At 45.1% G+C, this 27,148-nt stretch overlaps 1 protein-coding gene across 1 annotated transcript; it reads left to right on the plus strand.

Moving 5' to 3' along the window:
* Positions 1–4,943: 4,943 nt before the first annotated feature.
* On the plus strand, positions 4,944–27,144 carry LOC117438998 (uncharacterized). Its single transcript, XM_034074659.1, has 9 exons — positions 4,944–4,975; positions 11,103–11,221; positions 11,769–11,911; positions 17,363–17,393; positions 18,224–18,502; positions 20,439–20,687; positions 23,995–24,132; positions 24,726–24,854; positions 26,984–27,144. Exons 1-9 carry the CDS (start codon positions 4,944–4,946, stop codon positions 27,142–27,144), a joined length of 1,281 nt encoding a protein of 426 aa, XP_033930550.1.
* The last annotated feature ends 4 nt before the right edge of the window (positions 27,145–27,148 follow it).

A 27,148-nucleotide genomic window follows, 5' to 3' on the forward strand; every position in this document is an offset into this window, starting at 1 on the left:
GGGCAAGAAGGAGGACCCAGATAATTATATACCAGTCAGCCTTACCTCCATCCCTGGAAAGGTGATGGAACAACTTATTCTTGATGCCATCTCTAGACATATCAAGGATGAGGGGGTCATTAAGAACAGCCAACATGGTTTTACCAGGGGGAAGTCATGTTTGACCAACCTTACAGCCTTCTATGAGGAAGTAATTAGGTGGAGGGATGATGGTAGAGCAGTAGATGTGTTTTTTCTTGGTTTCAGTAAGGCATTTGATACTGTCTCCCACAGCAACCTCATAGATAAGCTAATTCCTTAGTGTGGGCTTGATGATCAGGTAGTGAGGTGGGTCAAGCACTGGTTGAAAGGAAGAAGGCAGAGAGTTGTGGTCAATGGCACAGAATCTAGCTGGAGGTCTGTGACTAGTGGAGTCCTCAGGGGTCGGTGCTGGGACCAGTGCTGTTTAATATTTTCATCAATGACCTGGATGAGGGAACTGAGTGTACCCTCAGCAAGTTCGCTGATGACACTAAACTGGGAGGAGTGGCTGACACACCAGAAGTCTGTGTTGCCATTCAGCGAGACCTGGACAGGCTGGAGAGTTGGGTGGGGAGAAACTTGATGAAATTCAACAAGGGCAAGTGTAGAGTCTTGCATCTGGGGAAGAACAACCCCATGTACCAGTACAGGTTGGGGGTTGACCTGCTGGAAAGGAGTGAAGGGGAAAGGGACCTGGGGGTCCTGGTGGATAGGAGGATGACCATGAGCCAGCAATGTGCCCTTGTGGCCAAGAAGGCAAATGGCATCCTAGGGTGCATTAGAAAGGGTGTGGTTAGTAGGGCAAGAGAGGGTCTCCTCCCCCTCTACTCTGCCTTGGTGAGGCTGCATCTGGAATATTGCGTCCAGTTCTGGGCCCCTCAGTTCAAGAAGGACAGGGAATTGCTTGAAAGAGTCCAGTGCAGAGCCACAAAGATGATGAAGACAACTTCCTTCTGCAAGCATTAGAAGAGCCGACGAGGAGAGGTGTCATGATTGACCTCATGCTCACCAACAGGGAAGTGCTCGTTGGCAATCTGATGCTCCAGGGAAGTCTTGGATGCAGTGATCACGAGATGGTTGAATTCGAGGTCCTCAGGACAGTGAGAAGAGCGTGCAGCAAGCTCACTGCCCTGGACATCAACAGAACAGACTTTGGCTTCTTCAGGAACCTGCTTAGCAAGGTTCCATGGGATATAGCCCTAGAGGGCAGGGGGCCCCAAGGCTCTTGGTTAATATTCAAGGATCACCTGCTACAAGCTCAGGAGTGTTGCATCCTGACTAAAAGGAAGTGCAGCAGAAGTGCCAGGAGACCTTGAGTGGATAAGGAGCTGCTGAGAAAAATTCACAGGAAAAAAGAGGCTTATAAAGGTGGAAGCAAGGGCAGGTGGCCTGGGATGAATACAGGGATGTTGTCCGGGAAGTTAGGGGCAAAGTTAGGAAAGCTAAGGCCCAGTTAGATCTAAACTTGGCTAGGGATGTTAAAGATAACAGGAAGGGATTTTATAGGTACGTAGTGGTTAAAAAACAGACTAAGGACAATGTAGGACCCCTCCTATAAGGAAGCTTTCAGGAGAACTGGCTACACAGGACTTGGAGAAGGCTGAGGTTCTGAATGGCTGCTTTGCCTCGATCTTGACTGGCAAAGGCTCTGACTGCACCACCCAAGCCTTGGAAGGCGGACGCAGGGACTGTGAAAACCTAGACCTTGGGCCCACTGTAGGAGAGGATCTGGTTTGAGACTATCTTAAGAACCTGAATGTACACAAGTCCATGGGCCCTGATGAAATCCATCTGTGGGTCCTGAAGGAGCTGGCGAATGAAGTTGCAAAGCCACTGGCCATCATATTTGAAAAATCATGGCAGTCAGGTGAAGTTCCTGATGACTGGAAAAAGGGAAATATAACCCCCATTTTCAAGAAGGGGAAAATGGATGACCCGGGGAATTACAGACCAGTCAGTCTCACCTCTGTGCCTGGCAAAATCTGGGAGCAGATTCTCCTGGAAGGCATGCTAGGGCACATGAAAAACAACAAGGTGCTTGGTGACAGCCAGCATGGCTTCACTAGGGGGAAATCCTGCCTGTCCCATTTGGTGGCCTTCTATGATGGGGCTACGGAACTGATGAACAGGGGTGGAGCAGCTGATGTCATCTACCTGGACTTGTGCAAAGCATTCGACACTGTCCCACATGACATCCTTGTCTCTAAATTGGAGTGTCATCAATTTGGTAGGTGGACCACTCGGTGGATAAAGAACTGGCTGGATGGTCGCACTCAAAGAGTTGTGGTCAACGGTTCAGTGTCCGTCTGGAGACCAGTAAAGAGTGGTGTCCCTCAGGGATCGGTGTTGGGACCGGTGTTTTTTAATATCTTTGTCACTGACATGGGCAATGGGATTGAGTGTGCCCTCAGCAAGTTTGCCAGTGACACCAAGCTGTGTGGTTCTGTTGATATGCTGGAGGGAAGGAATGCCATTCAGAGGGACCTTGCCACGCTTGTGAGGTGGGCTGATGCCAACCTCATGAAGTTTAACCATGACAAGTGCAAGGTCCTACACCTGAGTCGGAGCAATCCCAGGAACAGCTACAGGTTGGGCAAAAAGGAAATTCAGTGCAGCCCTGCAGAGAAGGACTTGGGGGTGTTGGTCAATGAGAAAATGAACATGAGCCAGCAGTGTGCACTCTCAGCCCAGAAAGCCAACTGTATCCTGGGCTTCAGGATACTTCAAAAGAAGCGTGACCAGCAGGTCAAAGGAGGTGATCCTGCCCCTCTACTCTGCTCTTGGGAGACCCCACTTGGAGTATTGTGTGCAGTTCTGGTGTCCTCAACATAAAAAGGACATGGAACTGTTAGAACAAGTCCAGAGGAGGGCCACGAGGATGATCAGGGGACTGGAGCACCTCCCATATGAAGACAGGCTGAGAAAGTTGGGGCTGTTCATCCTGGAGAAGAGAAGGCTGAGTGGAGACCTCATAGCAGCCTTCCAGTATCTGAAGGGGGCCTACAGGGATGCTGGGGAGGGACTATTCATTAGGGACTGTAGTGACAGGGCAAGGGGTAATGGGTTGAAACTTAAACAGCAGAGGTTTAGACTGGCTATAAGGAAGAAATTCATTCCTGTTAGGGTGGTGAGGTACTGGAATGGGTTGCCCAGGGAGGTAGTGAATGCTCCATCCCTGGCAGTGTTCAAGGCCAGGCTGGATGAAGCCTTGGGTGATATGGTTTAGTGTGAGGTGTCCCTGCCCATGGTAGGGGAGTTGGAACTAGATGATCTTGGGGTCCTTTCCAGCCCTAGCTCTTCTATGATTCTATGATTCTATGATTCTATGAAGGGAGTGGAACACCTCCTTTATGAGGAGAGGCTGAGGGAGCTGGGTCTCTTTAGCTTGGAGGAGACTGAGGGGTGACCTCATCAGTGTTTACAAATATGTAAAGGGTGGTGTCAGGATCATGGAGCTAGGCTTTTTTCAGTGATATCCAGTGATAGGACAAGGGGCAGTGGGTGTAAACTGGAGCATAGGAGGTTCCACGTTAACATCAGGAAGAACTTCTTTACTCTAAGAGTGACAGAGCACTGGAACAGGTTGCCCAGGGGGGTTGTGGAGTCTCCCACATTGGCCCACCTGGACAAGTTCCTGTGTGATGTACTCTAGGTTTCCCTGCTCTTGCAGGGGGGTTGGATTAGATAATCTTTCAAGGTCCCTTCCAACACATGGGATTCTGTGATTCTGTGATATGTAGGTTCCTGGTAGATATCTCATAAGCCTGTATGGAAATGCTTCCAAGGTAGTAAGCGATTTCAAAGAGGAAATACATATGATATCCTGTACATCCTGTAAGTAAATGCGCATGCTGCCTTTCAACAGGACACCTTGTCAGAGGGCATGTAGGTGACTATGTTACTTTTGATCAGAACTGCCTGCAATCAGCCAGGTACATCAAGGTCACATGGAGGAAAGACAACCTGCAAGTGGCCAAGATAAGACAGGAAGTAAACGTCTCTGTCATCTACTGCAGCAGAGCCCATGTGTTCCCCAGTGGCAGCTTGAGCCATTGCCCCATGCAATGGGAGGATGAGAGAGAGTGTGTGGCAGAAGTGTTTGATTAGGATGGCATGTGTTTGTATCAGGAAACTTTTAACCTGAAACTGAACAGTAAGTCTGAGTGTGCAATGCATGTGTGATGATGTATATTCAGTAGGTGGTCTTGCAAATGGTGTCTTTTTGGGTTGGGCTAATATTAGTCTTTTTACTGTGCATGGGCCACATTTGAGAGAGAAAAACAGTTAAATAAGTCACATTTCCTGCTTGCTGTTCTTTTAATGGCAACTGCTCTTGTGTTCATGGGCCAGTGCAGCTCTGGGTAGTGAAATCATAGCTTCCCAGTGAAATGGTGTGAGCACTGCTACCTTGGAACCCAAGACTGATGTACCCTTTGGATTTTTCTGTAATACAGAGAGGCTTACAAGAGTACCTGAGTATCACACAGTGATACTAAAATGTGTGAGCATATCTCACCACCTATTCTTGTCACACCTTACAAGTGTCTCACTGGTGTGAGGCAGAAAGAGCAGCCAGTGATCCAGGCTGTTGGCTGAAGTCTGTCCCAGTGTCATGTGTTACAGGCTCCTTATTTGCTTTATGGAAAGAGGCCCTTTGGTTGTAAAATCCTTAGAGAAAATGAAGGAGGCAACCTTTAACTTTAGAAATTGGCTTCTGACAACATCCTCCTTACAGGATGTTATAAAAATAAAGATCAGTAAAGCTAACATAGTACAGCAGGATGAAGGCACAGTGTTTTCTTATAACTGAATGTTCCTTGTAGAACAAAAGGAGAATTCAGAAGAGATGCTGTTTATGTACTGTTCTATATTCTCACAGTATCAATAGGAGCTGTAATTACTACTGTCTCGATTGTGCTGATATGGCGTTTTCAGAAGCACAAAGAAAGGTCAGGTAAGATATCCTAGTCAACACTTTCAAAATACAGAAACCCTATTTAAATAGCCAGTCACATGTAGATCCAGTTCTTTATATTTCAGGGAGTATTTGACAGTGCAGCTTCTCTTATGAGTTAGGTTAAGATGAGCAGGCTGCAGCTTTACACTGTGGTAAGTGCCAGAGGCAGCATGTGGCTCAGCAGGGACTGACTGCTTGAGGCTTTTTGACATTGATGTGAGGACTTTCAGCCCTACCTGCTGCCAAGGCCATGTGCTGGGAGTGTCAGAGCTGGTCCTGTCTGTCTGCAGGGTGGACTTGTGGCCTTAGGAGGTCCCAGCAGCTACCCTTTTCCTTGTCTGTGTGTCTGCTGAGAAGTCTTGTGATCTGGAGGTGGGACATAGTTTAAAAAGTGTCTAAAGGAAGGCAGGCAGAAGTCAGCCCAGGAGCTGTCATCTGAACTCCCTCTTTGTTGTTGCCCACACTCTGAGTTTGTTTTCAATTAAATGTGGGGGAGGTTTCTTTCAAGAAAATTATTAAAATCTTGTGCAGGGACTAGGTGGTGCAAACCCTACTGAGCAAAGGAAGAAAGATCTGCTGAGAAGCAGCAAAGAAGCTAACCCATCAACAGCTGACGAGCTGACATATTTTTCTGTCTCCAGATTCCAAGATAATCAGAAGCAAAAGCAAGTAAACAAAGCAAAACCTGAGTGAGAGTAAACTGTTGTATTATCACAGAGTGGTTTGGGTTGGAAGGGACCTTAAAGACCATCTAGTTCCATCCCCCTGCCATGACCTTATTTCTATATTTAGCCAATTAAAAATGTATTTGCTTTCATACTACAGGTCAAAGGGCCTCTTAAAGTCGTAAGTGAATTAAGCAATTTTTCCAAGATTCCCTAGTACTGTGTTTGGAAGTGCAAGCATGAAGTGCTTCACAGGAGGGAGCTCTCTCTTAATAGCTGGAATTGGATGGAGGGAGAATAATAATTTAATCTTTTCCACTTTAGAGATGGTTAAAATGTTAAGAGCAATACAGCGTTTTTGTGTAACATAAAGGGAAGTTTGCTCATAATTTCAGTTTCTGTAAAAGCATTAATTAACTGAAAGAGAGTAGATTTAGATTAAACATTAGGAAGAAATTCCTGCAATAAAGAAGAGCTTTAACAGATTTCCCCATTGAGTTGTTCAGTGAATGGGAAGCAAAGTTCAGGTTGAGGCCGGGGATGTGCTACTGCCCACACAGGGCTTCTGTGCTCAGGCTTAGGGCAGTGTGTTTCTTCTGTGCTCCCCTGTGCTGTGCTCAGGAACTGAGCTGCTAGTGGAGCTAAAGCTCAGATCCTTCTGTACCTCTGGTCATGCAGAGCTGCATTTAGCTCTACCCAGAATGCTTGAGTGGTTCTTCCCAGTGTTCCTGGCAGATGCCAGCACAGGAGTGAACTGTTGGTCTGAAGCCCTGCTCCCATCAGCTGAACACAGAGGAGAAAGAGTGGCAGTGACGCCCTGGTGTCCCAAAGTGCTTGGCTGTCCAGGTAGAAGCATTCCCTGTTGTGCCACTTCCTACAAGAGGCTGCTCAGGCTGTACTTGTGGATGCCACCATGTCTTTCACACTTAGACCCACATCTTTTCCTGGGACCTGTGGGAAAGCCCTGAGCTCTGAAGCTCTGAGCAAGGCCCAGCATCTGCTGGGGCTGTGCCCCTCTGCCCAGGGTGGTGGTGGGGGCTGAAGGAGGTCCTGCAGGTCTTGTGGGCAGCTTCTGCTGCACTTGAGCCCTGCTGTGACTACAAGCATCCTGCTTTGTGCAGGCAGGAAGGGGTGGCTGATATGGAGGAGCTGCTGCAAGCGCTCACATCCATTGGTGCTGTTCTGTCATCTCCCCCATTTCCATATACCTCTTGAAGACCTGGCCATGGGTAAACCAGACATGTGTGTACACAATGACAGAGTGTGACTGGGGCTTAGGGTGAACTCCTCATTTCTCCAGCTGGCTTTGAGATAATATTGCAATTCTGCTGTTCCTCACATAAATCTGACTCTTTGTTCACTTTGAAGGATTGGTGGAATCCTGAAGAGAAACCTCCCTGCAAATCAGTTTGTTTTCCAGAGCTGATGCCCTTCTCTTCTGTTTTCTCTGCTGAAAGTCTTCTAAGAGAAACCATGAGGAACTCCTTGGAAAGCAGACATTGGAACCCTGAAGAGAATTCACCCCCGGCTTCTCTTTGCTTCCACAAAGAGTTGTCACTGTGTAAAGAGAAGGACTTCATGGATTTCTGGAGGCCAGATTAGGGCTCTGGCCTTAGTCCCCACCTCTCCTTGGGTGGTCCACACATCTGACTGAATGGACAGGGGAATGGGGCAAACAACAGCTCAGTGGACATGAGTAGTTTGTGTCACCCTTCATTTAATGCGTATAATGTGAATAAAACGTTTAATGTGAATGAAAACATTTAAATTGGTAGGTTTAAGCATGATTTTACTTCTGTTGTTTGCTTAAAGGAATGTGTTGCTTAGGTAGAAGCTCTTTCAAACTGTGTTAGGGAATGGGAACATGTAGCAGTTTAATTTCAGAACTGTTGTTTTAGAAGGCAAAAAGAAAAGTAAAGAAAACAGAGCATTGCTAGCATGTGGGTATAGCAATATATGTAATTGCCATTAATGAACAGCCTTGGTAATTAAACCTATTTTCTGCAATGCCTGTGCTAAATTTTATCTTAAATGGTGTGTTAGTAATTTTAAGATGGCTTTATCTTGGTTATAAGATGATGCTTGTATGTTTCATGAAATATCTTTTCTTACAGATTGTTGAATAAAAGGGTGGTGTTATTACTAAAAAGGTGTTCCTTGATGTCATGATGAACTGGGGTTGTTTGTGTTATCTGTTTTGCTGTTTGACTGTATCTTAATACATGTTCTTTCTGTTGGTAAAATCTGTGGCTTTGTATTCTAACCCTGCTGTGCGCAAGACACATTGTGGGTGTCTCTTCAGAGCAAACAGATGACTGTGATTACAGTCCCACTTACTGATGGCCCTTCCTCATTGGGAAAAAACCCAAACCCAGCCCCTTTCTCATCTTGTTCTGGCAGGGTCATTCTTGCTTTGCTGTGGAGTCTACAATGTGTCCCATCCTTCTTTTGGTTTTCAAAACCGATCACAATATTCTTGTTGAATTTCAAAGTAGTCGGGGTAATAACTCCCTGTCTTCATAGCTCCTGCTCCTCTTACTTTGCTCAAAAAGAAATGTTTCATTGAAGGGAATCACCTGCTATCTCACATTCAGGCTTATCATGGAAAAAATCTGTCTGAAGACAAAATCCAGGTTTACCTTCTAGTCTATGGCGTAAGCTTATGAGTCTTCAAGGTGAGAGAGCTTTTTAAACTGTTATTGGGTTTAAGTTTATGGGGGGGTGGGGAAGCTGGTTGTGCTGTTGATCTGTGAGAATTCAGTGAGCGTAGGCTTAGACTGAGAAACAGTAAAATCCCTGACTACTACAGATTTGCTTCAGTTCACAAAGTGCTGAGCTGTGGGAACTGTAGATGTGTGTCACGGGTTCAGCCATGGCAGTCATGTTTGTCCTTCTTGTAGCTGGTGCTTTTGACTTCTGGGCTGGGAGTGGTTGCTTGGTGGTGGGCATGTTTTGGGGGTGTTTTTGTTCAGGGTCTTTTCTGAGCATGTGCTCCAGCCAGGTGGAGGAGGGGAGGCTGGGAGGAAGGAGAGGCAGGACACCTGACCCAGGCTAGCCAATGGGGTATTCCATACCATAGCACGTGATGCCCAGGATGCATACTGGGAGAGAGAGAGCTGGAGGGGTAGAGCTCTGGAAGAAAATGGAGGAGGGAGCACATGGTGCTCGGCCGGGCAGGGTGGAGTGAGTTATGGGTCGGTGGCTGGTGGGGTGTTGTATTCTTTTTGCTTGTTATTGGCTGTATCATTATTATTGTGTTATACCTTAGCTATTAAACCGTTCTTATCTCAACCCGTGGGGGCTACATTCCTTGGATTCTCCTTCCTAACTCTCCGGGAGTTGGGGGACTTGGTTTAAACCACGACAATGTGTGCTGCACTAACCAGGTGACTTGGATTAGGAAAGGATAGCTTACAGGTGTCTATCATTCAGGTAAGAGGATACAACTGGTGTAAGTAAATGGAAACCACGTCTCTGATGGAAAGAGTGTTAATGGTTGAAATTCCTCACCTTTTCATGTGTGTCATTACTCTAAAATGATAAAGTTACATGTTTATCACTAAAATGTTCTATGTTCTGGGTTTGCAACTGACTTCTTCATGCTTTTAAGAGCAATCAACAAGAAGCATGCAAACTTCCTCAGGGCTTCAGTTGCATCCTTTCTTGCACAGCTGAACACCAGCCCCGCAACTGGAGCTGCACACAAGGGTATGTGGTGTGGGACAGCAAAGCTATGTCTTGGTTTGGCAGGGAGCATTGCTCTTTCATGGTTGATGTCCAGGTGGTCTTGCACACTGGCCTGCATAGATATGCCTACTCTGTCTACCTGGGGGTAGATGCTTTTGCTGGTTTCTGTGATTAAAGGGGTAGCTGCTGAGCTTTAGCATGCCAGATAACATTTGTGAGAAGGAAATTTAGAGATTGCCAAAAGGAGAAGAGTAATGCACAATAACTTGTTCGACAATCGAAGGGGAGCATCAGAATATCCTGTTGTCCTGGGCAGTTACCCAGAAGGGTTAGATCACTGTTTAGTTGGGCTGGGTATCAGTCGTGGGTGGTGAACAGTTGTATTCTCTTCCCTTGTTATTTCCCTTATCATTATTATTATTGGTGGTAGCAGTAGTGATTTGTGTTATACCTTAGTTACTGGACTGTTCTTATCTCAATCTGTAGGAGTTACATTCTTTCTATTCTTCTCCCCATCCCTTCAGGAGTGAGTGGGAGGAAAGGGGGGAAGTGAGTGAGAGGGGAGGCTGCGTGGCTGACTGGGCTTAAACCATGACACCTGTGTTAATAGTCAGTTGACAGAAGCAGCACAATATTGGATGTCTGAGAGTACTTCAAAGGTCCTGAACATGATGGGAAAGGGCAAATATGTGTCTGTGTGTTATTGGATGATTATGCTTAGCCTTTCATTTTAAGTTGTATATAAATTCCTTGAAAATTCTTTTGGACACCTTCCTTCTCTATGGAGGAGGCATCTTAGGATCGTGAAATAAACCTTTTGTAGTTTTACCCCGTCCCTTTTTTCTCTGATTGATAAATATTCCAAATAATTTTTACAACATAATTTGTAGCGCAGAGGGGACCCTCTTTTCTACTGGTCAACTCCGGTGCCTCTTTGGGATGTTCTGATCCACAGACTAGCTGACTTCATTTGTTTCTGTTGGGGGAGTGCCCTGGGACCAACCAGAAAGAGGTGAGGTGGTGATGAGTTGGATTTCTGTAATTGTACATAATTCCTTTAATTTGGAAATGGGACATTCCATTCTGCCCCCATGCAGACCTGACCCCATCCTTCTTGCCATGAACAGAGCCTTCAGATCAGGAGACCACATCTGCTCCCATTGAGTGTGGGAGAAACAGTTACCAGCATTCTGGCATTGTCAAACACATAGGAGAAACACACAGAATAAAAGCTTGTTTCAGATTTTCAGGGTATCTAAGTGTTTAGTCTGAAAATCCCATATTGATTTGTTGCCTTGGCCTCAGCCAGCACTACTTGTTAAAGAGTGCTGTGACCAAGGTCTTTTCAACCTGCCTTTTAAGTTCTAGCTGGCATGTTGAAGCTGTGTTTCTGTTTTTGATCCTATCAAACACTGCTTTTCAGCCTTTTCCAGTTTGTGGACCTCTATTTTCTTTTTTTTTAATGGAGTTATGATCCCCGTACAATGAATGTCTTGTCTGCTGACAAGACAACTGGTTTTCTGAATACCTTAGTCTGTGTTTGCTAAGTACTTCTAGTAAGCAATACAAAGTTAGATGAACTGTGTTTTTTTTCTTTTCTCCCTGATCAAACAGTATGTCTGTGCTCCTTAAAAGAAGCTTCTTAAAGCTCTTGAATGCTCTAATTTGCTGCAGGAACCAGCAGTTGCAGTTTCTTGTCTCTGGTAACAAAGCTTCAGCAAAAGGAAACGTGTTTTCTGCTGCTTTTTAAAGTCTTTTAATTGTCACATTAGGTTGTCCATGGTGCTAAATTGTGACAAGGGGGATTTCTCCAAGCTGATTTTCCCTCACCAAAGGCACAGCAATGAGAAACCACAAGATGAGCAAGATGGTTTGGTGCTTGAGGAGTTGGGTGGGTGGGTGGCTGCAGAAAAATCCGGGTTGGAAGGAGCTGAAAATCTCTGACAATTTTGTCTGTTTGTGTCTCAGTTTTAGCAGGCTAGGCCAAGGACAGTGAGCTGGGAGCACTAGTGGCAAACTTATATAGTGGCAGGCTCTGAGGTGAAACTGGTTGGGGCTGAAATTAATTTGAGACATTCATTAGAAATGAAAGCAAAAAAAGCATGGTTGACCTGCACCAACCTGTGGCTGATTGAATCGTAACTTGGCTTCTCCTTGCATTGTCCACTCACACAAGCAGATTTTCCTGGCCAAAGCCTGTAGGCTGTAGGCATTGTGCTTGCTGTCCTCGATGTGTCCTTCAGTTAAGCTCTGTTCAGGTAACAGCATGATTTAACCCATAAATCTGAATAGCTCTGTAATAATAAGGCAGGTTTTTGTTTTGTTTTTTTTTTTTTTTTCAAAACAAATGCAAAGCATTTTACAGTGGTGCAAAATATAAGTTGTGTGGTTTCTAGCAGTTATTCCATATATGAACTCTTTTTCTCTTGTCATCATAGGCCAAGCTAGGAGAGCTATATCACAGAAACTGTATGTGATTGGTATGCTTGCCCTGGACAGCTGGGATCTTTACATTCTTGTACACTGGACTTGCTTCAACAGTGTTATGTTGGTGGCCCCAGAGCTGAACACAGTACTACAGGTAGGGAACAGCAGCACCTGGTCCCAGATAACTTCAGCATCACACAGCAAAAGCAAGGGCTGGGGCAGGAAGCATGAGTCGAGGACCAGTGGTGTGTGTCTCACCAGAGAGGTGTCTGAGGCACAATATACCTCATCTGGGAGGTCTCTTGGGTTCTGCTTTCTCTGCATCAGAGTGGGTATCCACACAAGTTTTCCTTGTATCAGCCCCGTTACTAGGCCCCCAACATAACTCATCTGTGTCCTCATCCATGTTTGAAGGTTCTCAGATGTTCCTTCCACCTCTTGGCAAGAGAAAGCTTAAAGTATCCATGGATGTTCTGAAGAAAGAGAGAGCATGCCCATGGGCCCTGTCACAGGAGCTCCAGAAATCCTGGCCCTGACTCCTGCAAGTGTTGTATCATTCCATCCCTGAGGTACTACAGGCTGGAGAAACCATAGGTACTTTGTCCTGGGCCCAGAGCCTTTCTGAAGCACTCCCTGATATCAGCACGTTTCTGCAACATGCTTTTTATAATTTGTGGGTTATTTTAAATGTCTTTGTCACAGAGATAGCATCTCTCATTGAGGCTCTGACATCAGCTGTGTTTGGAGAAAGGCTAATGGCTGAGGTGAACTTTTAATCTGAATTAGAACAGTCTTTTTTATGGTCTCTTTGTACTGGAATCTGGAAAAACAGTGTGGCAATGTGTCTCCTTCACTCTCTCCTTCACTCACAGTGGCCTGATTAAATCTCATGTCGTGCAGTTGGTTAGTGGGTGTGGGGTGTCTTGGGGAAGATGACTGGCGCCATGGAAGTTGGATGGATTGAGCTGGCAAGGGGATTACCTGCAGTTTATCTCTTGAGGCAGAGGTAAGAGGAATGAGAATAAAAATCCAGTTCCCTTCTCTCTTCCTGATTTGCCTTATTCAGCATCCGTGTGAGAGCTGGTCAGGAGAAATGCCCCACGTGCAACTTTCTGTGGAAACCATGGCAAATAGGAGATTTCAGGAGGCAGAGAGAAACATTCATGACCTGTGTCTGGCCTTTCTGTTTTCTTAAGACTTGACAAGAGACCTCTCTGCTCTGGTCCTTGTGGTGAGGAAGAGCTTCTCCTCTGTCAGACATGCCGGTAGACAGTGCTGTTTACATCCATTGAGGTGAGTGGCAAGTGGGTTAGCTTGGAGAATGAACTGCTGTTGGTACAATTATGTCTATCCACAGCTGCAATGCAGCCTCTTGTTTTTTCTGCCCCTCTAGGGCCATGCAAGCCACCTGCAGCTGGCTGGACATCCAGACTGACAGGCTCCTCCTGGTGTGTTGGGTCCCAGGCAGCAGTGCTGTGGTACTGTATCACAAACGCATGAACTGAAAGTTCTAGAGGACAGCTTATGAGACAAGGGCCAGTGGAGCAGGTCTCGTGCAGATCATATGGTATTTGGCAGGCCTGTACTGTGGGGCTACCTGGAAAATCTATTTATGTCCATGTCCTTGTTGTCTGTAGCTGGCAGTCTGAAGGTTTATTTCCATTTTACAGATCTATGTGGGGCTGTAGAGTCCCTGGCTCAAAAGGGCCTTCCTCTATGATCAGAAGTACTCGTCACTCTTCTTACTATGCCAGTACAACATATTTTGTCCAAAAGTAACTTGCTCTGAACATGATTTACATGAGCATGATTTACAGGAGTACTCTAATTATGTGTGTCTGATTCCTAAGTAGGCTGTAAAGTAACTGTAATTTCCCAACTTCACTGTTAGAGAAAAAAAGTGCCTGACAATCTCTTTATCACCATGTAAGTGTACACATTTTTATGTATACTGTTCTATTTTTTGCTTGTTATTACTGTTTCTTTGATCAAGAAAGAGTTCAGAGTTCAAGAATAGCTCTCTGCCTAGTTCCATTTAGCAAAGAATTCATATTCTTATGAACATAAATCTCTATCAGTCTCTGCAAGTTCAGCCTCTGGGGTCCTGCTGCCCCCATACAGAAGCATCTTGAAGGCTTGACCCCCATTCGTGCGTTGTGGCTACACAGATAAACCCTCCTCAGAGCCACCCAAAACATGTTTAATTAAAAGCAGTCTCATGCATGAATAGCTGTAGGCGTGGATTGGACAGGTAAGTTAGCGTGACTGCAAGCCTCTCCCTCCTCCTAGTGCTGCAGAAACCAGGTTGTACCTGCCCTGGCAGCCTGTGGTGTAGCCATGGCCATGCCGGTGCTGGGCCAGGGAGACTTCAGCAGCCTGCAGAGCTGACTCCATGCATTGCTGGAGCTGTGGGCTCATTTTCTGTTTCCACACATTGAGTTTCTAGCATCTGGCTCTGCCACTCTCCTCCATGTTAAGCCAGGCCTGTGTAATACTGACATGCATTAACTACAGTAAAAACAGGTACGCTACTAACACCAGCCTATTTAAAGGAAGATGTGTAGAGTTAGTGTGTACAAATTTCTCTGTAATACTTCGCAGCTCACTTCCTGCTTTACTTGCTAGCTCAGGTTTTCCAATCTCCTGTGTTGTATCAATGCCTCATGTCATGTAAGGAATGAATCTCTTCTCCTTTTGTGATGCTGTTGGAGGCTACGTGAACAAAATAATCCTGTGAGCTTGCAACTCACCTGTAAAAGATTTTTAGTTCACCTTCCAGCTACAAGTTCTTATAAAAACATATAGAATGGATTAGATTGGAAGGGACCTTAAAGCTTATCCAGTTTCAATCCCCTGCTATGGGCAGGGCCACCTTCCTCTATACCAGGTCACTCAAAGCCCCTTCCAACCTGGTCTTGAACACTGCCAGGGATGGGGCAGCCACAGCTTCTCTGGGCACCTGTGCCAGCACCTCAGCAGCCTCACAGGGAAGAATTCCTTTCTAATGTCTGATCTATACCTCCCCTCTTTCAGTTTAAAGCCATTCCCCCTTCTCCTATCACTACTTGCCCTTGTAAAAAGTCCCTCTCCAGATTTCTTGTAGTCCCCCCTTTAGGTACTGGAAGGCTGCTATAAAGTCTCTTCTTCAGGCTGAACAACCCTAAGTCTCTCAGCCTGTATCCATAGATAACTGTTCTAGCTTTGTGGCCCTCCTCTGAACTCAATCAAGCAGCAACACATCCCTCTTGTGCTGGGGGCTCCAGAGCTGGATGCAGTACTGCAGGTGGGGTCTCAGAGAGCAGAGTAGAGGGGCAGAATCACCTCCCTCTACCATGCCTTTCTTATTTCACCCCCCCCCCCCTTCTACTAGTAGTTTCTGTTAAGCCTCACAAGGTGTTTTCTATCTGCAACAATCACATGAAACTTTATGTCTTTATATAGAAAAGGGAAGTGAATTTTCTAGCTAGCCAAGGGTTTTGTGAGCATTCATTAGCCAGTGTTAGAAATTAGTGTCTAATCTCATCAAAGAAATTAATGTAATTCATATACATGTAATTTGAGAGAGTTGCTCTTATAGGAGGGTGCTGATGGATGACAACACAGGCTGTGCATGTAGTGTCATTTTCATCCTGGCTGTGAGGTTTTTTTCTTAGCTAGTGAGGCTATGAGGGACAGAACCAACCTAATGGGACTTCACATACCCTGTGATGTATCAGGCACTTGCAGTCAAGAAATATTGAACTCATAAATGTACTCATTTGTCCTGGGGTTGCTGAGAGGGAGACTAAATACAGGACACTGCAATGTCACAGTCACGCAGTCACTTCTGGAACAACAGAGCTACAGCAGAAAGGCCATATTTTCCTTAGATTTTACTGCAAATCTTTAAATGAACTGTGTGATGCTGCTGTCATTGGATGGAGAAGTGAACTTTTGCTGGATGTGGCTGTATGCAGACCCCTTTTGCATTTTAGTTTTTTTTCTGTGACTCTGAACATCTTGGGGTGTTATTCTGAAGTGACCCTGCACATTCTGTCTTGTGCCTCCACCACAGCACTGCAACCCTAAGCTCTACCAGCTTGCCTTTCATGCATGAAGGCAAAATGAAGTTGAATGTGCACATCCAAGGCAGGTAGGTAGCCCCAGTCTTGCAGCGACATTTGAGAGAGATTTTCTTCATGTCATTTCAGCAGCACAGAAGGAAATGAAAGTGTTTCTTACTGTAAATACTTTTCTTTCTACCCCTTCCTCTACACTGTTGCATCTGAAGACTTGCTTCACTGCTTTTCTCAGAGAGGGCTATTTCTGGCACATCTTAGATCAATTTAGACCTGTCCTATGCATGTATGATAAAGACAGGATGATGCTGTGGTAGCTTTGAACAAACCTGTAAATTTTGGACACTGGCTGTAGGAGATGAGATGTAATTGTCATTATGGAGAAGTCAGAGGGACCAAACCAGTGGCAGACCCAAATTCTTTGAAAAATAGTGTGGACCACAACATGAGGGGTTTAACCATTTCTCAAAAATGTTTATACATATAATTCTACAGTATGGAGCTTCCTTTACAGGCTGTGTTTGTGCTGTTTTTCTGGACACAGACATAAAAGTGTAAGATTGCCAAATGCATTCTGAACAGTTGTTGCCTAGCGCATCTAAAAAAATCCAGACGTTGGCTCTAGTGTTATGGAAGTTTACTTCCTCCAGTGAGTGAGATGGTTTCTGGTGTGTTGCTTGTGTATTCAATCCACCTTGGTACTCAGTACAAAATGCCAGTGTGCTTTAAGCCATCTCAATGAATGTGAACAAAGTGTCTGGGCCTGTATGGTTCACTGTGGTTCTTAAAAGACTGGCTTTTTGGTCTTGTATCTAGGATCTGCACTACAAACAGAGCCAGGGTGGCTTCTGGGTGCATTCTGTCCAGTTTTGCAATGCAACTTCCCATAACCTTTATTCTGTGCCTGGGGTGGTTGTATGGAGCCCTTTCCTGTATGGCAGGTACTATTCAGGCACTAGAAGAGCCCAGCAAAGTTCAGGCTGGCAATGTACCTTTGTGTACAGAGGGAAAGCCTTCTCCAACCTGTGCTGCTGGTAAGACTCTGTGACTGATTTTTGTTGGTATCTCAGCTGGTCTGCATGTGCAATGCTTTGTCTGAGTGGACTGATTTTTCTCCTTGGGTGGGGATGCAGTACTTTAAAAACTAGAAAAGGATTAAAGAAAAAAGTGTTTCGCCTTTGCCTGCTCTTGGTGTTGGCATCTTCCTAAATGGGGTGAGCTGACCAGGAGATAGTTTTGCCCCTCCTTATCTCTCAGCCCTATCCTCATGCTTGCAGCTGGCACTGCAAGGTGCACACAAGGTGCAGGACTTTGCAGAGCACATTGTGGCTTGCATTTGTTCAGCCTGAGTTCAGTCACCCAAAACCTTGCAGGTTTAATTTGAAACATTATTCAATCTGTGGAGTTTCTTTTTTTTTCCCCTTCTCTTACTTCTGACATCATTTCCTGAGTGCTATATTCACTGAGCTCTGTAGCCAGATCGTCTTCTCAGCATATGGTGCAAGGAGCTCTTTAAAATGGATTTCAGCTCTCCTTTTACTCTGCAGTGCTTGCTGGTGATAATAACTGTTACTCATGGTAAGTGGGATTTTTCTTTATGAAGTTGGCACAGATTGCCTAAATAAGCAGACACCTTAATTTTTCTCCAAGATCTTTTAATGACTCTATCAGGTTTGGGGAGATGTCAAATACCGTAAGTGCTAATGCATGAAAGGGGCAATCAGACCGAAGTAGGATAGATTGGTTTTTTTAGTAAATGAATGATAATTAACAATAGAATACTTTCTCAGTGTACTGCATCTGACAAAGCATTTCAGAGGAGAACGTAAAGTCCTTGTAGGCAGAATGCTGGCTGGAGGGGCCAGGGAGTATGTGGTCCCACTCCTAATGCTTGGTGTGACCTTGGGTTAGTCCCGAGCTGCTGCTGCCCTGCCATTTACGCACCTCTGATTTGCGTACAGCAACTTCATAGCATGCAGGATTACTGTAAGACATGTTGAAGCTGCCACCTTACTTTATGTAAAAGTAGCTGTGCAGGCAGCAGCCGGTTTTGCTATCCTCTGTAAAAGATCCATGGCATCAATGCCCAGAGTATCTGTCTGCACAGTCTTGCAACTCTGAGGGTGGGGTGGGAGATGTTTGTGTCAAATTTGAGCAGAGAAAACATGAGGTGCTCAGCCTTTGTCATGTGTGCATGGTGTGCACACCACTCCCATGTCACAGGGTGGGGGGAAGTTGGCCTTTATGGAAGGCTTCCCACTCCTCTGACTTCCAATTACAGCCTGTCACTATGGGTGGGTCTGTGCCTCTTGAGGTCTCACCTGTGCATTTGCCCGTCTGGGAGGCAGCTGAGAGGGGATGGATGGACACAGCAAGCTTGCTGCCCACATTCTGCATCTCTCTTTTAGGCTCTGTCACCTGGACCAGTGTGCTCAGTGGCAGCTCAGCAGTCTTCTCTGTGGGAATTCAGAGCCTGCAGAACCTCTCCAGTATGAGCAAGAGGGACATGAGATGTTTGACAAGTGTCTTGAGTGATACTTTGTTGGCTAAGTGCGGCACTTCTGCCCCCAGATGCCTGAACTTCCAGAATGGCTCTCTAGTGCTGAAGACTGTGGAGAAAGAGGATGAAGGAAAATATGAGTTTGTTTTTCACAACACCACCAGAGTTTTTACACTGCAAATATTTGGTAAGTAGCCTACTTAACAAATAGCTTTTGAACTTGTGAGCCTGGCTGGAAGCTGGTGCCTTGAAATTCTTCCTAAGAGACCGCTTCAGCTTGCAGGAGCTATAGGTATGTCTGGAACAGCTTTGTAAGATTCTGACACCTCAAGGAGCAGTAACGGTGAGTGTAAACTAAAGGATGCTTGTTGCATCTGTGTTGTCAGTCTCTCCTGTCTGTTGAGCCTTGAAGTAGCCAGTCAATTGAGTGATATGCTGGTTTTCCTGCTGTAAGAGACAACAGCACGAATTGTTTGTGAAGTTGAGCCCACAGTATGTAGACCTGTAGCTGGAAATGGACTTCATTTCTAGAGGACTCTTCCTGATGGCTCTCACAAAATCTCTCACTGACCCAACAGCATTTTTGTTGCCTGTGCACACGCTTCCTTAAGGAGTTAACTCTACCTGGCTTGGCTCTGGAAATTGAACTGGTCTTGTGTAGGTCTGGGTTGAGGTGTAGTGGGTTATTCTCCTGCTTCATGGAGCTGAGGAAAGGTGCTAAACAAATCTGGGTATGACTTTCTGATTTTTAGGTGCCCCTGAGCAGCTTGGAGGTCAGTATCTTCTGGGTCTGTTCAGAGACCAGCTATAGGTTTCTTGCCATGCCAGTCTCCCTGCTGTCCTCCCCATGGCCTCAGGATTGCTGCTTCCCTTTTTGTGCCTGCTCATCCATGGGGTGAGAAGACAGATGCAAAATCACTTCTGTACCAGATCCAGCTCATTGCTTGTGTTAAGATGGAGAAGGCTTAAATGGGTTTGCCCCCTGCTGACTAGTGCTCCAGAAAGCCAGAGAACATTGTTCTGGTCCTCATCTCCACCATTCCTTTTATAGGGCTTTCACTTAAAAAAGCTTCTAAGGGAGATTGAAGCGTATGAAATTGTAATGAAAATGTCTGAGCAAACTGGTCTTAGTGAAGACAAATGAATCTTTAAACCTTTTGGGCACAAACAGGCGGAACTGCTGTGGAGAGTAGGTCAAAGATGTGACTCCTTGGCATGAAGATCAGGGGCTTAGACTGAAAGTAGGCAAAGACTGCAAAGTGTCCTAGACTTAACCTCCATTGCAGTGAATTTGCTTTGGGAACTTCTATCTCCTCCTTTTCTGTTGCCACATCTAAGTCAAGGAAACAATTTCACAGCAAAGGTAGTCCTGAGAGCAGTGGATTTTAGCTGAAGGTAATGCCCTAGTTGAACAAAGTGATTTCTGAGTTTATTTACATGGATGTTTACACCAACATTCTCAGAGTTACTCTTACTATTTCTCTGTATAGTCTGCATTTGCAAAGTTGCAAATTTAGGAAATGAGCTGGCTCCTTGTAGTAGGCAGAAAGAGAGAAATTCAGGAAAATGTAATAAGATCAATGAATCATAACTTCATTTCAAACTGGCCTAGTCTGGGTCATCCTATTTACCTGCAGGTGTCTGGTACCTGTGTTGGACATGATTTGTACCAATTGCTCTCTAAAATAGAAGAGGCACTGTGACAACAAAAGTACAAACCTCTGGGGGAGTAGAGGGCTGAGTCTCCCCTGAAGCTAGTTACCTGTTGATTACAGAGGAAGCCTCTGGATGGCATATGCTTTGCGTATTTGCATCATCCTTTCAGATCAGGGGCTTTTATATATCATGTTTTCAATTGCAGTAAGGAAAATGAAGAAACACCAGATTTTCGTGGCATCCCCAAAATAGGCACCAGGAGTCACCAGCAGGGTTGGGTGGGCACTGCTAAGCATTTTAGGGCTGGGGCAGGCACTTAGGAGTCTGGTTGGTTACTTCCATGCTCCCTGGCAGTAAATATGGTGGTAGTAAGGGAAGCTCCTGTCCAGCTCCAGTTCACTGCTGAGTTGGTTCCTCACCTCTTTCTTTCCTTCCTGTTCCCATTGCCCTGTGCTGTGTGTGACCAGAGCCAACCATTGGTATCCAGTGCTTTCCTAATGGGACTGGAGAGGTGTCTTGCAACGTGAACAGCAACGAGAGCACCAGCTTTCGGTGGCTGCTGAATGGCACCGTGATGAGTGCCCCTGAGGCTTGTGTTAAGGATGGTGGGAAGAAGGTTCGCCTGGACAAAACTGTGCCTGGAGAGCTTGTATGTGAGGTTTACCATGGGAACAGTGTCACCAGGACCAAGCCTGTTTTGCTCTCTTGCAGCTATGGTGAGTAATGATGTCTCCAGAAAACTTCTCTTTTGGTCTCTTGCAGCAGAAAACTAATGTGTTGTTGCTGTCAGAATAATACCGAACTCTTCTGTCATCTGGCAGCTGCCTTCTAGGCTTGCCACGTCCTCCCTTTTAGGAAATTTCCCCTTGACTTCCTCCTGTGTCTCGGAATGACAGCCTACAACCACAGGAAGGATGTAAATTTGTTCAGGAGGTCCTTTTACCCAACCCTACAGCAAGGATGGATTGCCATCTGTCCGTTTTCCTACTTCCCAGTGATGGAGACCTTGCACCCTCCTGTGCACCAATCCTCTATGCCAGTTTAGAAACATGAGCTGCTATCTACCTGACTTTCATCCATTACCCAGGCAGCTTTCCAGTTTCTGCAACATCCCTGTAAAAACATGTCCACCAGTTCAACCCTGTTGCTGCTGGATTCAGCTGAGGTTTTCTGCCTTGTCTTTTTTCTCCTTCTTTAGGCTAGCTGCATAAAGATTTACCAGTCTATACAAATGTCTCTCCATCATCTCTACACCATCAGAGGTGCGGTAAAGACACAGCTCATTTAGTTATGAAATGTAGTGGATTTTCTCTTCATGTCTCTGCTCAGATATGTAGTTCTGTGATAAGGCTATGACTTTATCCAGTGACAAGCTATCCATATATGCTGAGTACTCTGCTGGAATGAGGCCTTGATTTAATGGGACAGAAAATTAAGATCCTAGGACTGATCAAAACCACCAGACCTGCATGATGCATGTGTTGTAAGCTCACATTCAAACAAATGAACAAACAAAATTATTAGATAACCTTGGGTGTGCAGACCAGCATTGGTGTTTTTTCTCCTCTCTGGCAGTGAAGATGATCAGCAAAACAACATTAAAATAGCATAATTCTTTATCTATAAGGTTTTGTCAAATTAGGTGTAATTAATATATTCATCTTTGCTACTAAAGAAATTGCACTGTGCAATAGCACTTAGCATTTTAGAAACTGAGGGATTCCAGGTCCATAGCAGCATACAGTTGGTGTGAAAGCAAAATTACTGACATAAACCCTGTTTCATGTGTACTGGCATACAGCGGAAATGCTGAGGGCTCTTCATGCCTGATCACACTGGCACCATTGGCCAGTCTGTGCAGGTTTGGCACTTGTGATTGTGGAAAATGATCTTCATTTTGTCTGGTTAAATTGGTCAGAGGTAGCGTAGTCAGACCCAAGTGGGTTGTGGCACTGGGGAACGGGGATGTGAACATCCACAAGGTGTTCAGTCAAGCCCTGTAATAAAACGTACAAGGGCTGGCAGGTACCATTGTTTATTCTAGGTGGCTGCCCAGTCCCCAAGTGTGATAGCAGTTCCCTATTTTCTTTCGAAAAGCCCACAGGGGAAATTAGTGATAGGTCTGTTGGGACGGACACATGCATGAACACAGATTTGGAAGGGTCTGAGAGCAAGAACACAACAGAGATTCTAGTTTTTAGTCACTAGTTGCAGCTACATTTGTAAAAAGTAAGCTAAAGCAATTCTGAATACTAGTAAAGTGACTTGAAGAGAGAAACAAGTTCTGTTAAAGATAACAGGTTATTTTTGTTGGTTATTGTTTTCTCCAGGCAAAGTGCTGAATATAGTTTGCACTGTAGGTATGAAATGCATGTAAAAACAGTTATTTAGGCAACTTCTTGGTTGCTGAAATTGATTTTGAATAACAGTTAGCTTAAAACAATTAATTTGGCAGAAATACTGTAAACTTATCAGGCACCAAAGGACTCTGACCACAGGGATCTAAAACAGAGGTTTCAGAATTTAACAAGTCAACATATGTAAAAGGCTTTTATCGGTTCATTACTTTTTTATTACTTGTTTATTATAGATTTCTAACATGATATTTTATCTCAAAAAGACCTTTCTAACAAATGGCAATTTTTTAGGAAAAAATAGTCAGGAAAAAAAATCCAACATATATTTAAACTTCTGACAATATTCTCTAAGTTTTTATCAAAAAGGAAATGAAATTGTTAGGGAATTATTATTCATTTGCTGAAAGTTTAATTTTAAATATAGATTTTTTTGAACTTGGTAACTGTTCCTAAAGAGACTGGAACAAGCACTCCAGAAATACCGAGTATGTGTGAATTCACACACAGGAGGAGCTGTGTACCCTTGTTTTTACTGTCCTGGTGAGTGTGTGGACTATAACAGTGTGTAGTATGTACTGGAACATCTGAAACACTTCCCAGCCTTTGGGGATATGCAGCAATTTGTGCATATAGGGTCTTGAAAACAGGCTCTTTGTGAGCCTGTTGGTTTCTGCAGTGTGGTGCTATGCAGGCGTGCGTGCAGCCAAAAAGAAGACAAACTATTCAAAAAGAGACTGTGTAAGCTCACCTAAGAAGTTTTAAGGAATCTGCATTATGGTGATAGTTGAGCTGTATGGGGTTATTTTTTTTTTTTTTTTCATGTGGGAAGAAGAGTTTTCCTTCTGGCTGCCTCAGGTTGGAATAAATTGTCAGAGAGGGAGCCAGTCTGGATGAATCTCTTTTCTGCAAGCCTGTGACGCCCTCTACCAGCTTCCTTGCTCAGCAGCAATGTATGTGCAAGCCTGACCCATCAAAGCAAGGAACTCAGCTAAGCAGTAATTACAACTGACTTGTGTGTGGCCTTCTGCTCAGCCATCTGTATCCTTCGCCTCCTGCTAGGTGTTTTGAATGATCTCTGTTGGGAAGGGGAATAAAGAGAAATTCTTCCCCAGGCATCAGTGAAGCTGGTTTGTTACAGTTCTGACCGGGGTGGATAAAGTTTGTGGTAGCTGAGAAAGTGATCTTTTATCAGACTTGCTTTGAGGTTGGTATAGTCATTACGTGGTTGTTGTAAGTGGGTCCTCTGGGCCCTAGCACAAGCTCTGAGGGTAGACTCTGCAGCTTTTCTTTCAGCAGGAGATGCTACCTTAGGGTATCTGTCCTCTTCTCAGCTGTCAGTTTTCATAAACCTTGTTGAAATGTAGTATCTTTCAAACCACCACATTTCTTGTTAAATTTGTTTAAAACTCATGAATTACCTTAGATGTTATTGGTCAGAGTAGGTAGAAACAAATGCTCATAGCTTAACCAAGCAAGTCTCTTCTTTTAGCAAACAATCCCATACTATAATTAAACAATGTGACATAAGTCATGATGTGCCACAGTTCACAGGATCAGCTCCCCTCATCCAACACTAATGTCCACATGCTCTAACCTGGCTGCAGGATTTCTCCCCTTTAGAGGAAGTAGCTTGTCCACCCTAACTAGTGTCATGTTCCTCTTGCAGGAGACCTGCTGCAGTATCCGTGGTTCATCTACATCCTTGCAGGGAGTGCAGGGGGTGCAGTTATCCTGGTGGTGCTTGTGTCCTCAGTCATATGCTGCTGCATGAAAAGGAAACACAAGTTCATACCAGTGCCTTCAGGTGAGTGGAGAATGCTGCTTCCCTCTGGGATGAGCCTCAGTGTAGGCTGAGGTTAAAATAGCCTCAGCATGAACTGTTCTCAGCTGGGTCACTACTTGTCTTCTAGCCAGTCCTCCCTTGTCCTGGTGGAGCAGAAAGCTGCATGTTGATGGGCAACTATTGTGCCCACCAGGGTGTGGAACTAAACCTTGCTTTTTGTTTTTTCACCTCACACTTGCCACCATGTCTGAAAAGAAAGAAACAACAGAATCTCTTCTATGGGCAAGGAAATTGGGCCTCACTCATATCTAATCCTGATATGACCTGTAGGCTTCTGATGGCAGTCGTTTGTCAACACCAGTCCCTGACTGCAATCTCCCTGTGCCCAGTGACGTCACCTCAAGCTGTGATCCTGCCAGCATGCCCAAGCTGGTCTCTGACAGGTTGCCATTGGCCCACTGTACATGGCATCTGTCTGCTCTGGGAATGGAGCCAGTGCTGCATGAGGAGGAGATACAAGCATGTGTTGGTGGTCTGGCCTTGCAATGGATGTGCTGAGGCTGCTGTGATGTGTGGGACCTCTTTGTTTCAAGTTTCCGGTTTTGGTTTTGCAGAGGAGGAGAAGGATGACAGACTAATAATGTCTATGATCTCCAGTGAAAGTGTGAAGAGCCCCCCCAGTGGAGACCATGTTGAGGCTCAAGCTGCCCAAATTGACTGTCCTCCAAAGCCTGGTGGGTCCAGTGAGTTGATTTATGTTGGACAGATAGCTTGTTTAGGAGGTTGAAGGACAAAAGGGCTGTGTGTGGCTGATAGGGTAGAGCTGACTATAGAGAGGGGCCTGTGACTCCCTTGGTGAGTACATGCTTGGAAGGTGCTACATTGTGTCCACAGAACAGGAGTTGCAGCAGGTCATTTCTCAGTACCTTACTCGTGCTTGGCTTCTACACAGGAGTGACTCTTGCACTCACACAGCCATGAGGTGTAATGGCAGCCATCCCACAAGCATCCCACACAGGGTACGCCGGCAGCCTGCAGACTGTTCCAGTACCTCGTGCTAAAACACAGGTCTCAAAACCAGCACCCCCCTCAAAACCTAGCATATTTCCTGCAATTTTATCATGCCTCCTTCCCCTTCCTTCTCATCAGTAACATTTTATAAGACTCAGCATTGTTTTTCTAAGCAGTCATCTCCAGGAAAGTGTCCACGAATATGCTGATCTGTAAAGACAGCTAAATCCCATAAAAGTTGGAGGTTCATGTATTTCATAGAATCGTGGAATGGATTGGATTGGAACGGACCTTAAAGCTCATCCAGTGCCAACCCCCTGCCACAGGCAAGGACACCTTCCACTAGAACAGGTTGTTCCAAGCCCTGTCCAACCTGGCCTTGAACGCTGCCAGGGACGGGGCAGCCACAGCTTCTCTGGGCTACCTGCGCCAGCACCTCAGCACCCTCACAGGGAAGAATTCCTTCCTAGTATCTACTCTAAATCTACCATCTTTCAGTTAAAGCCATTTCCCCTTGTCCTGTCACTACGTGCCATTGTAAAAAGCCCCTCTCCATATTTCTTGTAAGCCCCCTTTAGGTACTGGAAGACTGCTGTAAGGTCTCCCCTGAGTCTTTTTTTCAGGCTGAACAACCCCAGCTCTCTCAGCCTGTCTCCATAATAGAAGTGCTCCAGCCCTCAGATCATCTTCCTGGCCCTCTTGTGGACTCATAGGTTCATGTTCTTTTCCTGGGGGCCCCAGAGCTGAGAGCAGGACTGTGGGTAGGATATCACAATGGCACAGAGGGGGAAAATCACCTTAACCTGCTGCTCAAGCTCCTCTTGATGCAGCACAGGACATGCTTGGTTTCTGGGCTGTGAGCGCACACCAAAGCTGACTCAAGTTGAACTTTTCATCGGCAACACCCCCAAGTCCTTCTCCTTAGGCTGCTCTCAACCATTCTCTTCCCAGTCTGTGTTAGTGATTGGGATTGCTCTGACCCAGCTGCAGGACCTTGTACTTGGCCTTGTTGAACCTCATGAGGTTTGTTAATTTGGGACTAAAGTGGGAATACGATCATGTTTTATATCCTTCAAATGAATCAAAACTAAAATCCCATGACTTCAGCAAGTGCATGGTCAAGAGAGTGCAGTGGTAAAAACCCTTCAGAAATCTCCTGTTCTGTAAGTGCTTGATGCTAATACTTCACTTTTTGTATTATGTTTTCCTCAATTGTTTTTCACAAATGTGCATGCTGGCAACATCTTACCCAGAAATGCACTATCATCATCTGAAGTAGGCCTAGCAGAGACATCATGAACTGGAGGTCATAGCATTGTCTCAGTACTGCTGTCTCCAATTCTGGTGTCTTCCACTGTACCAAGCACATCCTCTCAACAGCTCAGCTATGTTTTATGTCTAACCTTGGATGCTGCTTTGCTGGGCTTTCAAAATATTAAATACTACTCATGGATATATTGCAAGAAAGAAAAAAAAGTAATTCAGGTAATTGTTTAATATTATACTTAAACTGTATCTCACACTCAAATTTTCTACCAAAAGGTAAAAAGCAGAGGTGTTTTTAAAGTGTTCAGGTGAGAATATATTAAATGTATGTTGTTTCCCAGCTTTAATTACTCAGATGTAACTGAGTAGATTTGGCTTTACTATTTTTATATATTTGGGACACCGAAGTGTCTAAAGCTATAACGGACAACTCAATAAATGAGTAGTTACAAAGAAGACTGAAATTTTGCTTGCAGACACCTGGGTAGTGGGGACTGAGAGGGTTAGGCAGCCAGCAGCATCAGGGGCTGGGGAAGGGTTTTTACAAGGGTGAGCATAGTGCAGGCATTTAAACCACCTCTCCCTTCTTCTCCAGATGCTGCCCAGACTGACCAAGATGTTGAGCCTCAGCCACCTGTGGAAGAAAACTTGGCAGTGGAGATGGAGGCTGAGCAAATGCCAGACCCAGAGGTCATAGTTGATATGGAAAGCCAGGAAAATCCCTCAGACTGTTTCCTAGATCCAAGTGATGACTGATCTG

Source organism: Melopsittacus undulatus, chromosome 2 (genome assembly GCF_012275295.1).
Source record: "Melopsittacus undulatus isolate bMelUnd1 chromosome 2, bMelUnd1.mat.Z, whole genome shotgun sequence".
NCBI lineage: Eukaryota > Metazoa > Chordata > Aves > Psittaciformes > Psittaculidae > Melopsittacus > Melopsittacus undulatus.